Genomic DNA, 17,489 nt, shown 5'->3' on the forward strand with positions numbered 1-17,489 from the left:
CCAGCCACAACAATAATGGGCATTAGAATCTGTTTTCTGACTGATAAATGTTTATCCCTCCCACCCTCTTTTTATTTTTCTCTGTCATCTTTTTCTTCCTGCCTACTCTGCCTCTTTCTCCCTCCCCTTCTCCTCCTCCTTCTGTCTCTCTCTGTGGACTTTACCGCAGCTACAGAGAGAAAAAAATTGCGGGACGTGACTCTTGTTGAACAGGCAGCAAAGGCTACAAAGCAAAACACTGCATCCAAACAATTTTAAGAAAAGACATTTGCTGTGTGATGGTTGTTTAATAATGCAGCATGTGGTGTATGTATCTCCTGAGTCCTATGCTTTACACGTGCATTGTTTTCTGTGGATAAAAATCAGTTCTTGCCTACCACATGCAGCTTTGTGTAAAACGGCTGCACAAAGATTTCTAAGGTCACATTTGTTGTGAAGGAGCCAGCCGTTAATACGTGTTATATATACGATATTTAATCCGTATAATGTGATTACATGTATACTTTTGTTTTAATTAGCCAGAGATGAACATATCTGTGACACTCGGTCTAAGTTTAGACCCCAACACACACGCTACAGACACACTGAGTGCTTTCCATCACTTTCTATATTTTGCTCGACATGTTTACACTTTTCACTTTCTCATACGTGCAGGCGTCCTCCCCAGCTCTGCTCAGCAACCTCCTCTCAGCTACTATGTAAAAAAGGACACATGCACACAATTACTGTCAAGCTGGGCAGCTGCGCCCCCCCATCCTCCCCCGATGCCCCTCCCTGAACCCGCTGCCCTACCTCTCCCCTGCAGCCGTGTCCCAAACCACACCCCACCGCCACAATATCCTTTGCTGAGTTAAGTGCAAAGTTGTATTTAAACATGTATCTTCCCTCCCCAGTACACAGACCAGTTAGCAATATTAGGGGGGAAAAAACCCCCCCAAAAAAACGATCAAATCAATAAATTGGTTTTGAATTTTTGGCTCTACATATAGTTTGCAATCCCACTGTCCCGAGTCTTTTATTACCAATCTTATCTGGTGTGAAAGCTAAAGTTGTCAGTAATAGTCTACACTTTCTAAAGTCAATTACAGGCCAGAGGAAGTGCAGAAGACCACATAAATCAAGTTAAAATATGCTGAATAATTATTATGGGTTTTTAATCCAATGATGCAAAAAAAAAAAACAAACAAAAAAGTCCCAACCCCAGCTTTAAGCTCTAAAGTATTCATGTACCACGTAATATGTAATGCACATCTGGATAACGAGATTGAATTAGTTTAAAAAAAAAAAAAAAGCAGCTGTCAGTAGTTCAGGTATGAAGTCAAACTTCTATATACCTTATGTGAAAAAGGAACGTTTTTCACAGAACTCTATAGACTCCTGTGAAAAACTACGTGCACCCTTGATTCTTCCATAGGAATTAAGAGTACAGTAAGTAGCGGGCAGGTGCTGCTAATCAAATGTGCTTAATTGATCATCAGCAGGTGTGACCACCTTTGTAAAAGCAGATGTTTCTGCAGGTTGCTGGGCTGGAGCACACAATGCCACAATCTTCTCAGGAGTTGATGTCCCAGCAATTTTACCCCAAGAACAGACCATGCAATGCTCAGAGAAAGTGCAAAAAAACCCCTCAAGTATGGCTTGTTTGGAAGGGATGACAGAAAAAGAACATGGCAACACAGCTTAGTTTTGCATCTGAACAAAACCACAAGACTTCTGGACCAGTGTGCTTTTTAATGTGCCGCACCATGTTTGGAGAAAAGAAAACAAGAGTGCATCAGCACAAACACCTCAGACTGTCAGCACGGTGGTGGAGGGCTGATGATTTGGGCTTGGTTTGCAGCCACAGAACCTGGGCACCTTGCAGTATTTGAGTCGACCATGAGCTCCTCTATACTTCACTGATACCAAAGTGCTCTAGAGTCAACTCTGAGGCCATCTGTCTGACAGTTAAAGCTTGGTCCAAACTGGGTCATGCAACAGGAAAATTATCCCAAGCACAGCAGCAACTCTAGAACAGAATAGCTGAAAAAGAAAATCAAGGTGCTGCAATGGCCCAAAGTACAGACCTCAACCTGACTGAAATGCTGTGGTGGGACCTTAAAAGAGCTGTGCATTAATGAATGCCCTCAAACCTCAATGAACTGACATAATTTTGTAAAGAAGCCTGGGCCACAATGATGTGACAGACTCATAAAATCAGAAAGAAAACAATGACCTAAGTTATTGCTGCTAAAGGGGGTTCTATGAGTTTTGAATCATGGGGTGTACTTAGTTTTTCACAGAAGCCTAGGAAACAAGGCTTTTCCAGTGTCATTGATATAACTTGATTCAAACTTACCACAGTGTGTGTAGGTGTAGTTACTCAATAAGCTACTCTTTTGAAAAGCAGTTTTTACAAGTATTTTAACTAAATCATTGTAAATGGTAGTACAGTCTTACATGATGCCCAAAGACTATTAGCAGGCTAACTGTTGTATCCTTCTTACAGTGGCTTGGTTCACCTTTGATCCCAGCTCAGCTCATCGGGACATTGTTCTGTCCAATGACAACCAGACGGTCTCCTGTAACAGCTATGATGACCGTGTGGTGCTGGGGACTGCTGCTTTCTCCAAGGTGACGTGCATACAGAAGTTTTCAATTTAAAGTTGACAAAGTGAATTTTTTTTTTTCCTTTTTGGTCTGGAGATTAATTTTTTTTATACCCCTCTCAGGGCATTCACTACTGGGAAGTAAGCATTGATCGCTATGACAACCACCCGGACCCTGCGTTTGGTGTGGCGAGGATCAACACCATGAAAGACATGATGCTGGGGAAAGATGACAAAGCCTGGGCCATGTATGTGGACAACAACCGCTCCTGGTTCATGCACAACAACTCCCACACCAACAGGTAGGTGTACACTGAGTAGTGATAGTGGTAATATTTGGAATTTCTTTTTTTATTTATTTATTGTCTTTACTTCTGCCAGGGCAGTTATGGGATTGTTTCAGCTTGTTTGTTTTTCTAGTTGTAAGCAGGATCCGATTTGCCTGAAATTTTTACCAACTGTGAATATCTTTCGGGGTTTATCTGGATTTGGATTCATGACATTTTGGAAGTATTCTTTACCACTGGACATTTTGCATAATACGGTCACAAGTACATAACATATTTAAAAAAATAAGAATAATTAGGAGAGTTCTACAGCATGTTTTCAATAAAATATCACAAACTAGATATCCTGCAGAATCCAGGGGATCATATCAGTCTTTCTGTGGAAGGAACTTTAAACCATGGTAGAGGTATCCAAATTTGGATCTTGTTAATTAAATTAATCAATAAATTCGAAGACTAAGACTCTTATTTGTATAGAATTTAGTACCACTTTCAAATAACGCTTACCTGTGAGCTGCCTGATTTACATTTTTTAGATCTCCCCTTCAGGCTTATGTCCTTGTGCACCTCTGGTCTGTTTCCAGGTGCTACTTCTAGATTGCCTTTAGATCAGCAGTCCAGTTCTTTGCATGTCCATTGACCTCAAACTTGTTCACTGAGAAGGCATCAACCTCTGTGTCAAACTGACCAGATTTTTGTGTTGAAGAATGTCCCTCATGATGAGGGTTATTTTTTGATGGGGGTCTTTCATGAGAATGTGCACCGTGAATTATTCTTCAGGGTCAGACTGTCAGCGGAGACTTGTAAATTGTGTAACAACCTGAGGTGTCTTAACATTTGTTCGCAATAACATGAAATGTGGCACACGCATCAGTGAAAGGAAAGGTTTACCAGATGGTAGTGACACTTGCTAGGATGTATGGTTTGGACACAGCAGCACTGGCAAAAAAGACAGGGGGCTGAGCTGGAGGTGGCAGAATTGAAGATGCTAAGATTTTTGTTGGTAGTGATGAGGATGGACAGGATTAGAAATGAGAATCAGAGGGACAGCTCAGGTTGAGTGGTTTGGACACAAAATTAGAGAGGCAAGGCTCAGATGATTTGTGAATGTGGAGCTGCCAGGCAGGAGGAAAAGAGGAAGACCACAGAGAAGATTCATGGATGTAGTGAAGGAAGAGATAGAGGATTGGTGTGACAGAAGAGGAAGTCAGGGATAGGGTGAAATGCCATGTCATGCCATTGTGAAGACAATAGTCTTTTTTTGGCCACGCTATCGTAATTGTTGCTTAACATTCTCTCTATTCTCCAGATTTGGCTCGCTGTGACTTTACTCCCTTGCCCCAAAATGAAATTAAAGTTGAATGGTTCCATTTTGACAAAAGAGAAGAGATCCAGTGTGCACTGCAGATACATAAGTATTTAGGAAGGTAGCTCCAGGGAGCAACCTAAAAGTTGTAGCCATGCTGAAAGCATTGCAGCAATGCCTGGGGGAAGATCATTGGGAGGTCAGGCAAATTTAAATCATTCATCCATCCATCCATCTGGGGCCAGGTCACGGGGACAGCAGCCTATGCAGAGAAACCCAGACCTCCCTCTCATCAGCCACCTCCTCCAGCTTATCTGGGGGGGACACAGGGCATTCCCAGGACAGATATAATCTCTTCAGCGTGTCCTGGGTCTGTCCTGAGGCTTCCTCCCGGTAGGACATGCCCGGAACACCTCACCCAAGAGGCGCCCAGGAGGCATCCTAGTCAGATGCTTGAACCACCTCAACTGAAGAGGCCACACTTCCACCCTTTGGAGGAAGCTCATTTCCCTGATCCTTTAATGATAATCCCACTACAGTGATTCCTGAAGAGAAGACGAAATACCTGCTGAATTGATTTTTTTCATAACTGCGCAACCCCAAGGTTGTCATTATTAATATATTATTACTAATGTACTATAATGTATTACTGTTAAACTACTGCAGTTTCTTTTACTGTAAAAACATTTTAAAATTAATTTGTAACATTAAGAAGCCCATCTCGTTAAATCATACCTTACTAGAAAGCAGCACTCATTCTAACTAATTCATGAGCAACTTTTGCTGTTGACTAAAACAACAGGAGACAGAAACTCTAAAGTGTTTCCCTTAATGCACAAGGCAGAATGACAACTGCATAAGTCTCATACGTCTAAGAGGTTTGGAAGCTACAACCACTGATACTCAGGATGACAGAGAAACCCACAGGCTCATACAAAACTATCAGACTAACAAACACACCAGGGAGCTGTATGAAATGGCTGCAGGAAACATCAAAACATGCATCTGCACCATCTCTCTGTCTGCTTCACAAGGAAGACATCAAACTGTCGTTAAAGATTTATGAAAAATATCTGCTCTCTTGACTTGTCAGTTCTCTACATACTGTACCTTTCATGTCATTCATCTTCTTGTGTCTGAGCTTCATGATGTTTTTGTTTGCTTTAAATCTCATATCGATTTCTTCATCCATCAGAGCTCTGACAATTCAATCCTGATATCAGTATCACGTGTTTGCATTTCTATAAGTCTAGAGGGATTTTTTTAAAGCTCTGTGTCGTAGCAGAAGCACAAGTTATAGATTGTTTTCATGAAGTTACATTTTGTCATTTCTGTCGGAATTCTTTAAAACGAAACATATGCAACTATTAAACTATGGTAGATAAAGGTGTCTAATGTGTAACCACCAATGTGTCAAACTAACAGCAGAAACAGATAAACAGCTTGTCAGACAGAAACAGCATACATTTATTTACAAAAACATGCTGTACATTATTAATGCAACCAGTAGAGAGCCAGTTTTAACTCTGCTTTTTTTTTTTTTAAACTTTATTTTTAAACAGTTTTATAGTCTTACAAAGGTGAACACAACATAGGAATTGAATAACATATAGAACATTGAACAAATGGGTCACCGAGGGAGAGAGACAGTGGTGTATCACAAAAAAAGAAGAAGAAGAAAAAAAAAAAGGGCAAATAATGTTCCAAATAGCACCGGGTTACAGTAAAACTTGAGGGCCCAAGGGGAATGAATGGGGTTGTAGGTTGGACGCACCTGCTAAGAACGTGGAGACCCCGTGTGAAAATTTCAGTAATGTCTTATTATCTGATATCAAGTCACCTTTATCACAAAGTATAGCAGAGGGAAAATAGAGAGAGGTGAGAGAAAAAAAAAAAAAAACGAAAAATAAATAATTACTTCACAGTATTTTTACATTTGCATATATTAACCATTTTGACCAGTATTTTTCGGCCTTGTTGCTTTGAAGTCTCAGGGAGTAGGTGAGCATCTCCATATCACATATTTCTTTTACAGTGGCAGACCATTCTTTCAGTGTTGGTGGGCTCCCACTAAGCCATTTCCTTGTTATTGCTTTTTTCCCTGCTATCAGTATTATTTTCAGAAGGTATTTATCTTGAGAGTTGAGTTCAGTTGGTAAATTACATAAATATATAGTTTGAAAGTTAAGAATAATTCTTGGATTTGGAATTGACTTTATCTCTTTGGCTATCTTTGACCAGTAGGAATGAATCAGTGGGCATCCCCAGAAAACATGAAAATGGTCTGCCATCACATTGTTACATTGTCTCCAACAATGCCCAGAATCAGTTCTGCCAGTCTGAGAGTATCTTATTTTGGGGGTTATAAAAAACCTAATGATATTTTTCCATGAATATTCCCTTCATAGCCCTGAGCTGGTGGTGGTGGAATTAATTTGGCATATGTTTAGCCACTCATTGTCTGTCAATGTTATTTTGGCCTCCTTCTCCCACTTATTTTTAATGTGTAGTGTTGATGTTTTATTGTACTGTATGCTTCTAGGCATGCATATATTCTGGATAGTCTCTTCTTATTGGATTTACCCTTATAAGCGTCAATAAAAATATTAGCTAAATCCTGATCGTTTCTTTCTAGTATTTTAACATTTTTATTAAAGTGATGCCTGAGCTGTATCTGAAAAAGTCACACTTGTCAAGGTCAAATTTTTCTTGTAAATGTTGGAAGCTTTCCAAGTCGGTTCCAGAAGAGATCACACAGTATGACGTAATACCTTTTCTGGTCAATTCCTTGAATCTGGAATCAAGCTGTGCGGGTCTAAAGTCCTTATCATATTCAATCCATCTAAATAGCCATGTTCTCCTCTCTGTGAGGGGGTTGCGGAATTCTCTAAACCAGGTGTTGAGAGGGGCTTTTGTAAAAACACACAACTTTTCTGAATATGTATTCTTGAGGTGCTTATCTCCCAGCAGGGCTTGAAGGGGGATGTCTGTTTGATTTATTTCTAGTTCTTTCCATTTTGCATCATACCCCTCTTCACACCAATAAGCAGCATACTGCAGTTGTGCTGCTTTGTAGTAATTTTCCAGACATGGGAGTGACATTCCTCCTTTATCTTTTGGTAACTAAAGTTTTGTAGCGTACCCTCGGTTTCTTGTTCTGCCATATAAACCTAGAGATGGATCGGTTCCACTTATTAAACTGCTTGGTAGGGATTTCCACTGATAAGGATTGAAAAAGAAATAATAGTTGGGGTAATACAATCATCTTTATTATTTCTATGCGGTTATATAAGTCAAGTGTCAAAGGGGCCCACCTGTCCAGATCATTTTTAATTTTATTAGTCATGGTACCATAATTTGTTTTATATATTTTGTTTAGATTTTTGGTAATGTTAATGCCTAGGTATTTCAGGATCTTTGTTTTCCATTTAAATTTGAGCATTTTACTTGTATCTTCTTGGGGTGAGTAGTTAAAGGAGAGGGTCTGGGTTTTTTCTATATTCAGCTTATAGCCCGAGTGGAGTCCAAATTGGTGGAGGCAGGACATGAGGTTGGGTAAACTAAAATCTGGGTCAGATAAGGTCACCAGAATATCATCGGCATATAGACATGTTTTGTATTCTCTTCCCTTAAATAGGATTCCCTTGATTTCTGGGTCTTCCCTAATTTTTTAACTCCGCTTTTATGGAGGGAATGAATATAAGAATATTTAACAAACAACTAGTTTTACATTCATGTCTTTTCGGTGTCAGACTGAAAAAAAAAAATTCCAAACAGTATAAAAGGACAGTAACAGCCTGTTCACTCTGCTGCCATTTGACAAGCCATACAAAACATGTTGCTGTACCACCACACTTCAGAGTGGTTCCTTTAAACGGAGGATTACTGAATGCATTCTCAACATTTCACCGTCAATTAAAAGGTATTTTCAGTGTTATCTCTTTCTTCCATGTGAAACTGATCTGCTATAAAAATCAGTTCATTTACGGTAAACATACCTACCAGAAACTGACTGTTTCTTTGGTTTGTGTGTGTGTGTGTGTGTGTGTGTGTGCGCGCGTGCAGGGCAGAGGGAGGCATTACTAAGGGCTCGACTGTGGGCGTCCTGCTGGATCTGACCAAACGCACACTAACCTTCTACATCAACAAGGAACAGCATGGACCAACTGCCTTTGAAAACCTAGATGGGGTCTTCGTGCCCGCTGTCAGCCTCAACAGAAACGTGCAGGTCTGTGTGTGTTTACTGAGGTCACGGATTAAATTTATGGCCTCATTTGCTTTTAATTTATACTGAATACTGCATGATGTTCTTCTTGTAAATTATCATCCCCATTGGAATAGAAAAGGACAAAGCAATGTATGCTTTACGGAGCGGCTACTTGTGTTTGACAAATCATTATCATATCAAAGTGCAGTGTCCCTCAATGCCTCCATGAAATCCAACCCTCACATATCACAAATCATTTTAAAACACTAAGATGGTGACTGTGATGATGCTTTACTTGAGGCGTCACAATCAATGACCTGATCGGGAACAAATTATACAAAAAAAATTCTTGGTTACAATAATTCCAGTCTGAGGACTGATTATTTATCTCTGATTTGTGCTGCTGCAAAATGAATGTCACACAGACTAAATGAAAATATCCATTCAGCCATTCCAAACATGAGTGGCAAATGTTCAAGTATACAATGCCCCCCGTTATCTATAACATTTGGCCATAAACTCATCAGTAGTACTAGTATAATCATGTTAAACACAAAGTAACTAGTTTGTAAAATAAACAACAAAAACAAAAGGAAATGAAGTCAAGAAGAGCAAGAGAAAATGCCTGTTTCAGGAGAGATTCTGCAGACAGATGCAGTGGTTTAACACAGACGCGCATTTACTTCAAAGCAGCCGAGCTGCAAGTGTATCACTGCAAAATTCAGATGGAATACAGGGAATATGCATCCAGTGTGCAAGTAAAATCTGAATTAATGAAAAGATAAGGATATTTCCCCTGTGTCCAATCCATTTGAATTACTAAAACTCAGCAGTCATTGATATGTTCCCCACATTCGAGTGTTCATCGAGTATGTGTTGATCTAACTGGATGTTTCCTAATCCATGAGTTATCTGTCAAGATTGCTGTGTGTTCAAAAGGTGATTAAATGTGTCTTCTCCAAATTAAAACACACAGCTCTGTTTTTCTGTAGCCAGTCTGATCTCTGCTCTCAGCCTCATTTAGTGGTGATTTTATTGAGTGTTTTCTGTTTCTTCACTTCAGGTGACGTTACTGACAGGCCTGGAAGTTCCAAAGAGTATCAAACAGTAAGAGCTCCTCCTCACTCTGAGTGTGCCCTGAATACTAACCAATGATGTCATGTTCAGTACTGTCGGATGGGACCTGCTCCTCTCTCATCCTTCTCAAGGTGCACCTTGACCTGGACACACTCCAGCTTCACAACTTTTTAGATGAGAGTAAATCTAATTTTAATGGCTATTAATGTAATGATTGAAGTTTGTGGATGTCACTGCAGAGATGGCTGGAGCACCATATTTTTTCACTACCTATTTTTTTTTTTCCCCCCTCAAAAGATACAAACACATACTGTCATTTTAGCTGGTGCAGTTTAAGGTATTTTAAAATGAATTATTTCAGGCTGAAATCGCCCCTCAAAGGCTTTTACATTGTGCGGGAAAGATAATTTTGAGCTGAAAAATAATGGCGAACTAGAAAAAAAATTGACCACAATCTTTCAAGAGCGACAGCAACATGGTGCTTTTAGGAGGTAGGAAAAAAATAAGAAATGGAGAGAGAGAAATGATTCAGCAGTGCTTTTTGTTGCTCTGCTTCTCTCACAGGTGTGTTTACAGCCTAGACGAATACAAGTCATTCGTCAGAGTTGTGTAGTGGCACCATGGGCTTTTTCACTCATAAAATATTTAAAAGCTAAACTCTTGCTTCACACTTTTATCTCGGCGTTGACTCCAACAGCACTGCCTTCTCTGTTTCTCAGTGATTTCTTATCTGTGGTTAGGAATCTGACAGCCATCTTAAGCCAGCAAAGCTTCCCTCATGATCGACTCTCTCTCATGCAAAGTGGCACAAAGATTGTTTGATAGTGCTGTCAAACCGGTTTACACATTGAGGTCAGTCTGAGAAGGCTGGAACTAAATTCCATTTCATTTTTTCAGTAATCTGACAGATCTACTGAGCTGGGGATGTATTAATTTGAAGACTTCAATTTCGGTGCCTTCTTTTGAGGAAAACTCAGATAAAGTAGGTTATTATTAACTGACCTGATGTGGGTTTTTTTTTTATTTTAAAAGGTGAAATTCAGTTAAATACATGTTTTTTTCTGCACTCAGAAGCTCTTTTAGACAAGATGACAAGTTTTTATATTTGGCTAAGGAATAGTTGACATGGAAATAGATTCTCTTGTCTTGATAAAGATTAGATGACAAGATCACCACTGTTTATACAGCTGACCATTCAATATCAAGCTATGACAGACACCAAGGTTGATTTACTGGTTTTCACTTTGAAAATACTGCATGAACTAAGCTTGGGTGGTGTATTTTTAAATAATTCCCTCACTTTTCACTAAGGTACACAGTACAGTGACAGTGTTTTGACCTAGAGACTGCAAATACAGCTGTATATTATATAACTGTCATGTAACCGCTAACATAGCACTCTCTAAGCACATTAGTTAAGGACGTGTGGATGTTAGTTTGTAAGGAAAAGTCTGCTGGTGCTAGCATTGCTAATGTTAGCCATACTCTGGGTCTTTTCCTGCTTTTAAAATTTATTTAAATAAAGTAATTATTAGCTGGGGACACCCACAACTTCCCCAAACTATAGCTGGAGCAATTGACACATCTGCAGTCTAACCAAAGCCAAAGTACTCACCCAAGGTACAGATTTTTTTTTTTTTTGGTCTTGGTAGTTACTCCTTTTTAAAGTACTTGCAATCACTATTTTTCACAGCTATCTAAGCTCAGCTGGTGGTTTCATCTGTGACTGTCCTCTTGCAGCTGTGCTCTACAGTGCACCAAAGTACATAACCACAATACAGAATTGAATAAATCCCTACGATGTTACAGTCACACTAGGGAGAACAGAGGTTGGAGACTGTGGCTAGACCAAAATTATTGCAACGTATGCAATGAACTTGCAATCTCATCACCTTTGAAATGGCTGCTCCAAAAACAGGGACCATTCTGCAACCACTCTGTCAGCTGCCATCTTCAAATCTGTTGGCATCTACATTGACAGAAATTCCCATTAAACAGAAATTCATAATTGTCCAGTCAGAACCTCATAGATGTGGAACAGAAATACTGAAATTCTACCACAAACAGTGACGTAGTTGCTACAGGACGGTGATTTACGCAACTGCAAAATGACTTCGGTGCTCGGCCACCTTGCTTTTAGATTGGAATATAACCAGAAAATAACCAAACATTAGAGCTGCATCACTTATTGCAAAGAGATGTGTCACAGGCGAGTTGTGCTCATCGGTGCAGGGAGACTGATGTGCTGGCAATCTGTCTGCATTTACAAATAAGATAGCAATTAACTGCAAAGCTACTCCAATCTGTCTGAGAGTGACTGTAGACCAGGAGTGCCCAAACTTGCGGCCCGCGAATTGATGTCAAAACTAACATGTAACTTCAAGGGCCAAATTGTATGCTACTTTTGACATCAATTCACAGACCAGAAGTAGAGGGGTGGGGCCGGAGCAGCCCGCGGGCTGAGTTTGGGCACCCCTGCTGTAGACAGATCATCATTACTTTAAGATAGGTTGCGTGCCACCAAGCGACGTGCAGTTGCCTTCAATGGAAAGTGGTAGCCCAGAAGTTGAGGGTGTTGTATGCTCAACCTCTGGATGACCAGGTGGGTACCACAGCTACCGTATTTTTCGGACTATACGTCGCTCCGGAGTATAGGTCGCACCAGCCAAAAAATGCATAATAAAGAAGAAAAAAACATATATAGGTCGCACCGGACTATAAGTCGCACTTTTTTTTTGGGGGGGGGTTGATAGAATCCGAGACTCAGAGCACAAATTCCATCTTGAACGGCAATTTAAAATAATAATGGATTAAAGAACAGGACGAACACGGTTACACCTACGTTATGCTAACGTAGCACATTCAGCTACATGACGCACAACGAACACGTGTTCGGTATTGTAACGTTGTAAACACACTTCCAAAGTCGGCGATATTCACAACAAAGGTCGTCTTTATTAACAGAAAAACGGCTGCTGTAGGCCACAGCCACGCCAACCACAACTACAACAGCTGAACAGCAACACACACACAGGCAAGCTCTCGGTCTTTTTCTCTCTCTCCATGCTGCCTTCACGAACCTCCCGAACAGTCCGAAATCCCACAACATCAACACGCTCTCTAACTAAGAGAATCGCTACAGTATGTTAACGTAACATTAAGTTATTCAGATAATCATAGCATAAAGAACATACTAACAAGTTAACCAAACCATCAATCCATTGAATTCTTCATCCTCGGTGTCACTTCTAAACAATTCCGTACACTCCGTAGACGAAGCGCCGCTTCCTCTTCTGTGTCGCGTTAGTCAGACTCGTCGTCAGCTGCAGTTCCAATTATTCCAGCCTTTCTGAATCCCAACAGGATGGTTTGTCACTGAAGCCCATGTTTTCTTGATCCATCCAATGACTTCCAGGAAAGTTGGGTGGCGCATTCTCCCAGTTGCCGTTAAGCTGTGCTCTCCGTCCATCATCCACTGCGCCCACAGGTTACGCAAGACTGCCTTAAAGCTGCAGTTCACGGAGATGTCAAGTGGCTGGAGTATTTTGGTTCATGTGTTATAAATGTCACATATACGTCGCTCCGGAGTATAGGTCGCACCCCCAGCCAAACTATGAAAAAAAGTGCGACTTATACTCCGGAAAATACGGTACTTGTAGTCAGTTGCTGAATGCAAAAAATTCAACGCAACAATTTGTCCTAGCCACAAGGAAGTTTCTGTTCTGTTTTTACTCTAGTGCAGGGGTCTCAAACTCGTGGCTCGAATCCGGCCATGCCCCCTACTTCCAGTCCGTGATTTGATGTCAAAAACATGACAATTTGGCCCTTTAAGTTACTTTTGACATTTTGCTTTTCCCAACAATTAAAAGGAGTTAGCGAAATGTCAAAAAAAGTAACTTAAAGGGCCAAATTGTCATGTTTTTGACATCAAATCGAGGACCGGAGGTAGGGGGCGTGGCCAGATGCGGCCCGCGGATAGCGAGTTTGAGACCCCTGCTCTAGTGTGACTGAGCCATTAGTTTAATGAACAGAAGTATCTCATCTTTTTGTAGATGCTACTGAGTACTACTTAACCTGTTAACTAGCAGTGTACCACCCATGGTACGTTTGTCGTGATTCAGTTTGCAGCTTCTTACCGTCACAATAACGCTACAGTCCGCCATTCCAATGGTTTTATATGGCAGGCTAGACCCTCCCAATTGGATTGACACCTCATTTGGTCAACCATGTTAAGAAATGGGTTTTCCACAGCCAATAATAACTAGAGAGCAGCACGTAGCTTCTCTGGATATGCCCCAAATGTTCTCCAACCGTCAACTCTGACCCAAAATCTAAAACCAGTTAACAGGCTAATTGGTATTTGATAATATTGTAATATTCTGCAAAACCGTGATACTATACTGCCGAAGCCTAGTGTAAACTGATGGTTTAAACAGCAAAAATAGTAAAGAATAGGCATTAAACATGCTTATGTAGTGTCTATGTAGTGTAGCACGTACAGAAAAATATAGGCTATGAATAATTAACCTAAAGGTTGGGCCAAGTTCTAGTCTCATGGGAGGGTTAGGATAATGAGTGACACGCAAAGAATAAATGGAGCCACAGATAGTAAACACATCAAATGTATTGAACGTAAAAAATACAATAGAGAAAGATATACAGCACAATGATAACCCAATAATAAAATGTCCTAAAACTCTTTGAGCTCAATTAGTTCAGTTCGGTTGGCAATAATTAGTTAAGTCAGTCAGTTACGTCAGTGAAGTCACTTGCTCCGTTCCAGGAGAAAATGTTCTATGCAGTAGCACGGCAATAGTCCTACCGCACAGTTGAGAGCTGATGTTGTGAAAGAACAACCCGTTCCTTGTTGGCCAAAAGGATTGGGCCGGCTCAGTTCCAGAATCTCAATGGGTGGCTCGCCATCCCCCTCGTCAGGGGGAAATCCAACGGATCCAATCCAAGTTCCAAGCGTATCTAAAAAGCCGAGCCAGTATAAATACAGGACCATCACAATAAGAATTTACTTTAGCTCAATATAGCTCAAGTGTTTAACTCAATATCTCTTAATACCCGAACTGTACAGTTTCAATCATTTCACTTATTCCACTCAGACATACTACTTAACATTTACAGATATTTACCAAACAGTATAATGAACTATATAATTTAATACTAAAATTCCAACTTTTAACTTAAAAGGAATAATCACAAATTAAACATTAAAGTACATTTCCCATTCGTTTCCCCGGTGCAGCGTTAGCTTGTTAGCTCAATAAGACTTGACGGCAAAATACGTTCCTTATCACAGCTTAACACATAGTTACAATAAATAAAATAAATGCTCAGCTTTAGTTATGCTTGAGACACAACTTCAATAAAATAAAACATTACAAAATATGCAATTCAACACAAGAACAAGACAGTGCCAACATAAAATTAACCTGGGTTACTAATATGTAGCACCCGTTTCCCGCAGCTATCAGGTTTGCCGCCACTTATTGGCACTAATTAGTCGCCAATTAAGCTCTGGCTATTTTAGCCTCCGAGCTAGCCCAGCCCAATTCACTCACCAAGACGCTCGCACTGCTCGAAACCACCAAGAGGTCGGTTCCGTCTCTCCCACTCGCTTACGGGTGAACCAAGTTGTTGTCTTGCGCACTTCAGCTTGTTTCCAAGTTAGCTCAACTTAGCTCTGCAGACAACGTGTCGCCTGCTCTCTGCTTCTGCAGCGCATACGTGCCTCCTCTCCGGAAGTGGGCGGGCTTAGATGATTTAACCAATGAGGTTCAGATTATGGTATAGGTGATTGGCACACAATTAACGCATGACATACATGAGGGTCGGGAGATGAGTGATTATGAACCCACTGGGTTACAGTAGTGACAGACAGGTGGATTGAAATAGCAAGATCTTTGAGCTTGTGAGCTTAATTCAGGCATCTCATGGCCCTCTGGTCTGCCCTTTAGTTTCCCTTATTTGCCTTAAAAGCCAAACACTGATATCTCTTTTTAAAAAAATAAGTCCTACTAAAGTTCTCCAAATGTAATTTCTCTTAAGTAGATAACTGTGGAGCAGATCTCCACCTTTTGGATTCTACAAAGAGCTTCAAAATTATTGTGCCACTTTGTATGAGTTGGTCAATGAGTGAATTTTAGAACATTGCTGCAGTATTTACTAAATCATGTGGACATGCTTAAATTTGGTTGCCAAAATTGTACAAGGATTTCCACCTTGAAATGAACCTATTTGGCCACAGCAACATCCCAGACTCAAAGAACTGTTTTGACTGTGAGCGATGATTGTCAGAAAATGCTATGATGAAGTGGAGCCAAACCTTCCTTTTTAGTTTTACAGACATTATAAAACACCACCAGTCAGTGAGAAAAGTGTGGTCTCATGATAATTTTATCCTGTGTTCATCTCTCAGTCTCTCTGCAGAATCTCAGATGCTTTCAGACACCTTTAATCTGTCACATTGAAATTTATCTTTCAAAGTCACATCAGGTAAAGCTACATAAGCTGCTACATTTCTCATCAGGGATTAGATATGGCAGCATATAGAGGACAGTAGCTTCAACCAGACCACTGTGACTCAGGACATGAGATATTGTATAAAGTACAAATAAGCATAAGTACACTGTTCGTGTATGTTTATCAGTTTATGCAGCTGAGAATGGAGGAACTCATTAATTTAATGTTATTTAATCTTGAATTTTACTATACCTGAGACATTTCTATCCCCTATAATGTGAGTTTGAGAGGCAGACTGACCTGCCATACGATGAATGGGTTTACATATGAATTGACTTCCTCAAACTGTAAATACTGATATGCGAGTTATGATTATGTGATATTACGCATGTATTCAAACAAGTTTACAAACTATCTGAAGCTGTATTGTAAATAGTGTACTGTTTTTTGTCTTTGCAATGAGTGACGTTAAAGCCAACTGCTACGACAGCTTGCCCCCTGCTGCTGAATGGTGGTAAGAACAAGATTAAGGCCTCTTGCAACAAAACATGCTGATAACGTGGTCTGTTTTCATGCCTTTAATCAGACTTTTTAAAATATGTCAGGATTTCTGTTACCGTAAATCAAACTGTCTCATGATATTCAGACACTGAATCAGGGACATAAAGTATAAGTCATTTACATTTAAAGGTTTTTATATATGTTGACAAATTAGTGCAGCACTTGTATACTTACCACACCCTCATTATTTTAAATACACTACATACATGAACAGAAATAATGTGCTATGGTTAAGAATTAGTTATTTTTACAGGAAAAGATCAGGTCTATTTTCAATGCCTATTTTAAAGACATTTAGTTACTAGCAGAGAGTTCTAAAATGCATAAATATCTTCTTTTCTCTTTTACTTTTTAGTGAGTTGAAGTTTTTAGGAGGTGGAGATGGGATTATATTTAAATCAAAGTCGGTACTTGGAATGTTTAATTATTTACATTTGTATTGCAGAATGGCATATTTACAGGTATCTCATGCACCTGAGGATATATTAAATTTTTGTGATAACACTAGATCAAATATTATTGCATACACTACAATGTGTAATGTGCAGGGTGTCCAGAACAGATTTATCACCAGTCCCAGCTCCAGTCCTCAACAACAGTTGCATCAAGGTAAAGACCCTACAACATTACAGAGTACCCCAACAACCACAATCCCATATGAGCAAGACCCAGGGTAAGGGAAGGGGCAGCCATCTGCTCCGACAGGTTGGGAGGTGAGGGGAAAGAGGAGAAGGGAGATGCTAATGGGTCTGTTGTTGGGAATAGGAATTTTGTGGTGCAGTGCTGATGCCGCACTTTGTTTTTTTGTGGAAAAGGGTGGAACCACTTCTAGATTAGGTACCAGCACCATGCTAGTGGAAAAGAGGCATCTGTGTGCTTTGTTTGCCTGTGTTTTTTTTTATTTTATTCTTTTTAAAGCTACCTGCTAGAGCTAAAATAAAAAAAAGTTAGCAAGCAGAAGGTGAAAATAGTGTAGCTTTTATAAATTAATC

General features: G+C 40.0%; 1 protein-coding gene across 2 annotated transcripts in view; it reads left to right on the forward strand.

The window, feature by feature from the left end:
- trim67 (tripartite motif containing 67) overlaps positions 1-9,639 on the forward strand; it is a 56,180-nt gene extending 46,541 nt beyond the window's left edge. For both annotated transcript variants that reach the window (XM_030721912.1, XM_030721913.1), the window contains 4 exons: positions 2,489-2,613; positions 2,712-2,890; positions 8,247-8,409; positions 9,452-9,639. In XM_030721912.1, coding sequence (XP_030577772.1) covers positions 2,489-2,613; positions 2,712-2,890; positions 8,247-8,409; positions 9,452-9,499 — 515 coding nt within the window. In that variant the 3' untranslated portion in view covers positions 9,500-9,639. The remainder of the gene's footprint in view (positions 1-2,488; positions 2,614-2,711; positions 2,891-8,246; positions 8,410-9,451) is intronic.
- Positions 9,640-17,489: the final 7,850 nt, after the last annotated feature.

This window comes from Archocentrus centrarchus, chromosome 24 (assembly GCF_007364275.1).
Source record: "Archocentrus centrarchus isolate MPI-CPG fArcCen1 chromosome 24, fArcCen1, whole genome shotgun sequence".
NCBI classification, from domain to species: domain Eukaryota; kingdom Metazoa; phylum Chordata; class Actinopteri; order Cichliformes; family Cichlidae; genus Archocentrus; species Archocentrus centrarchus.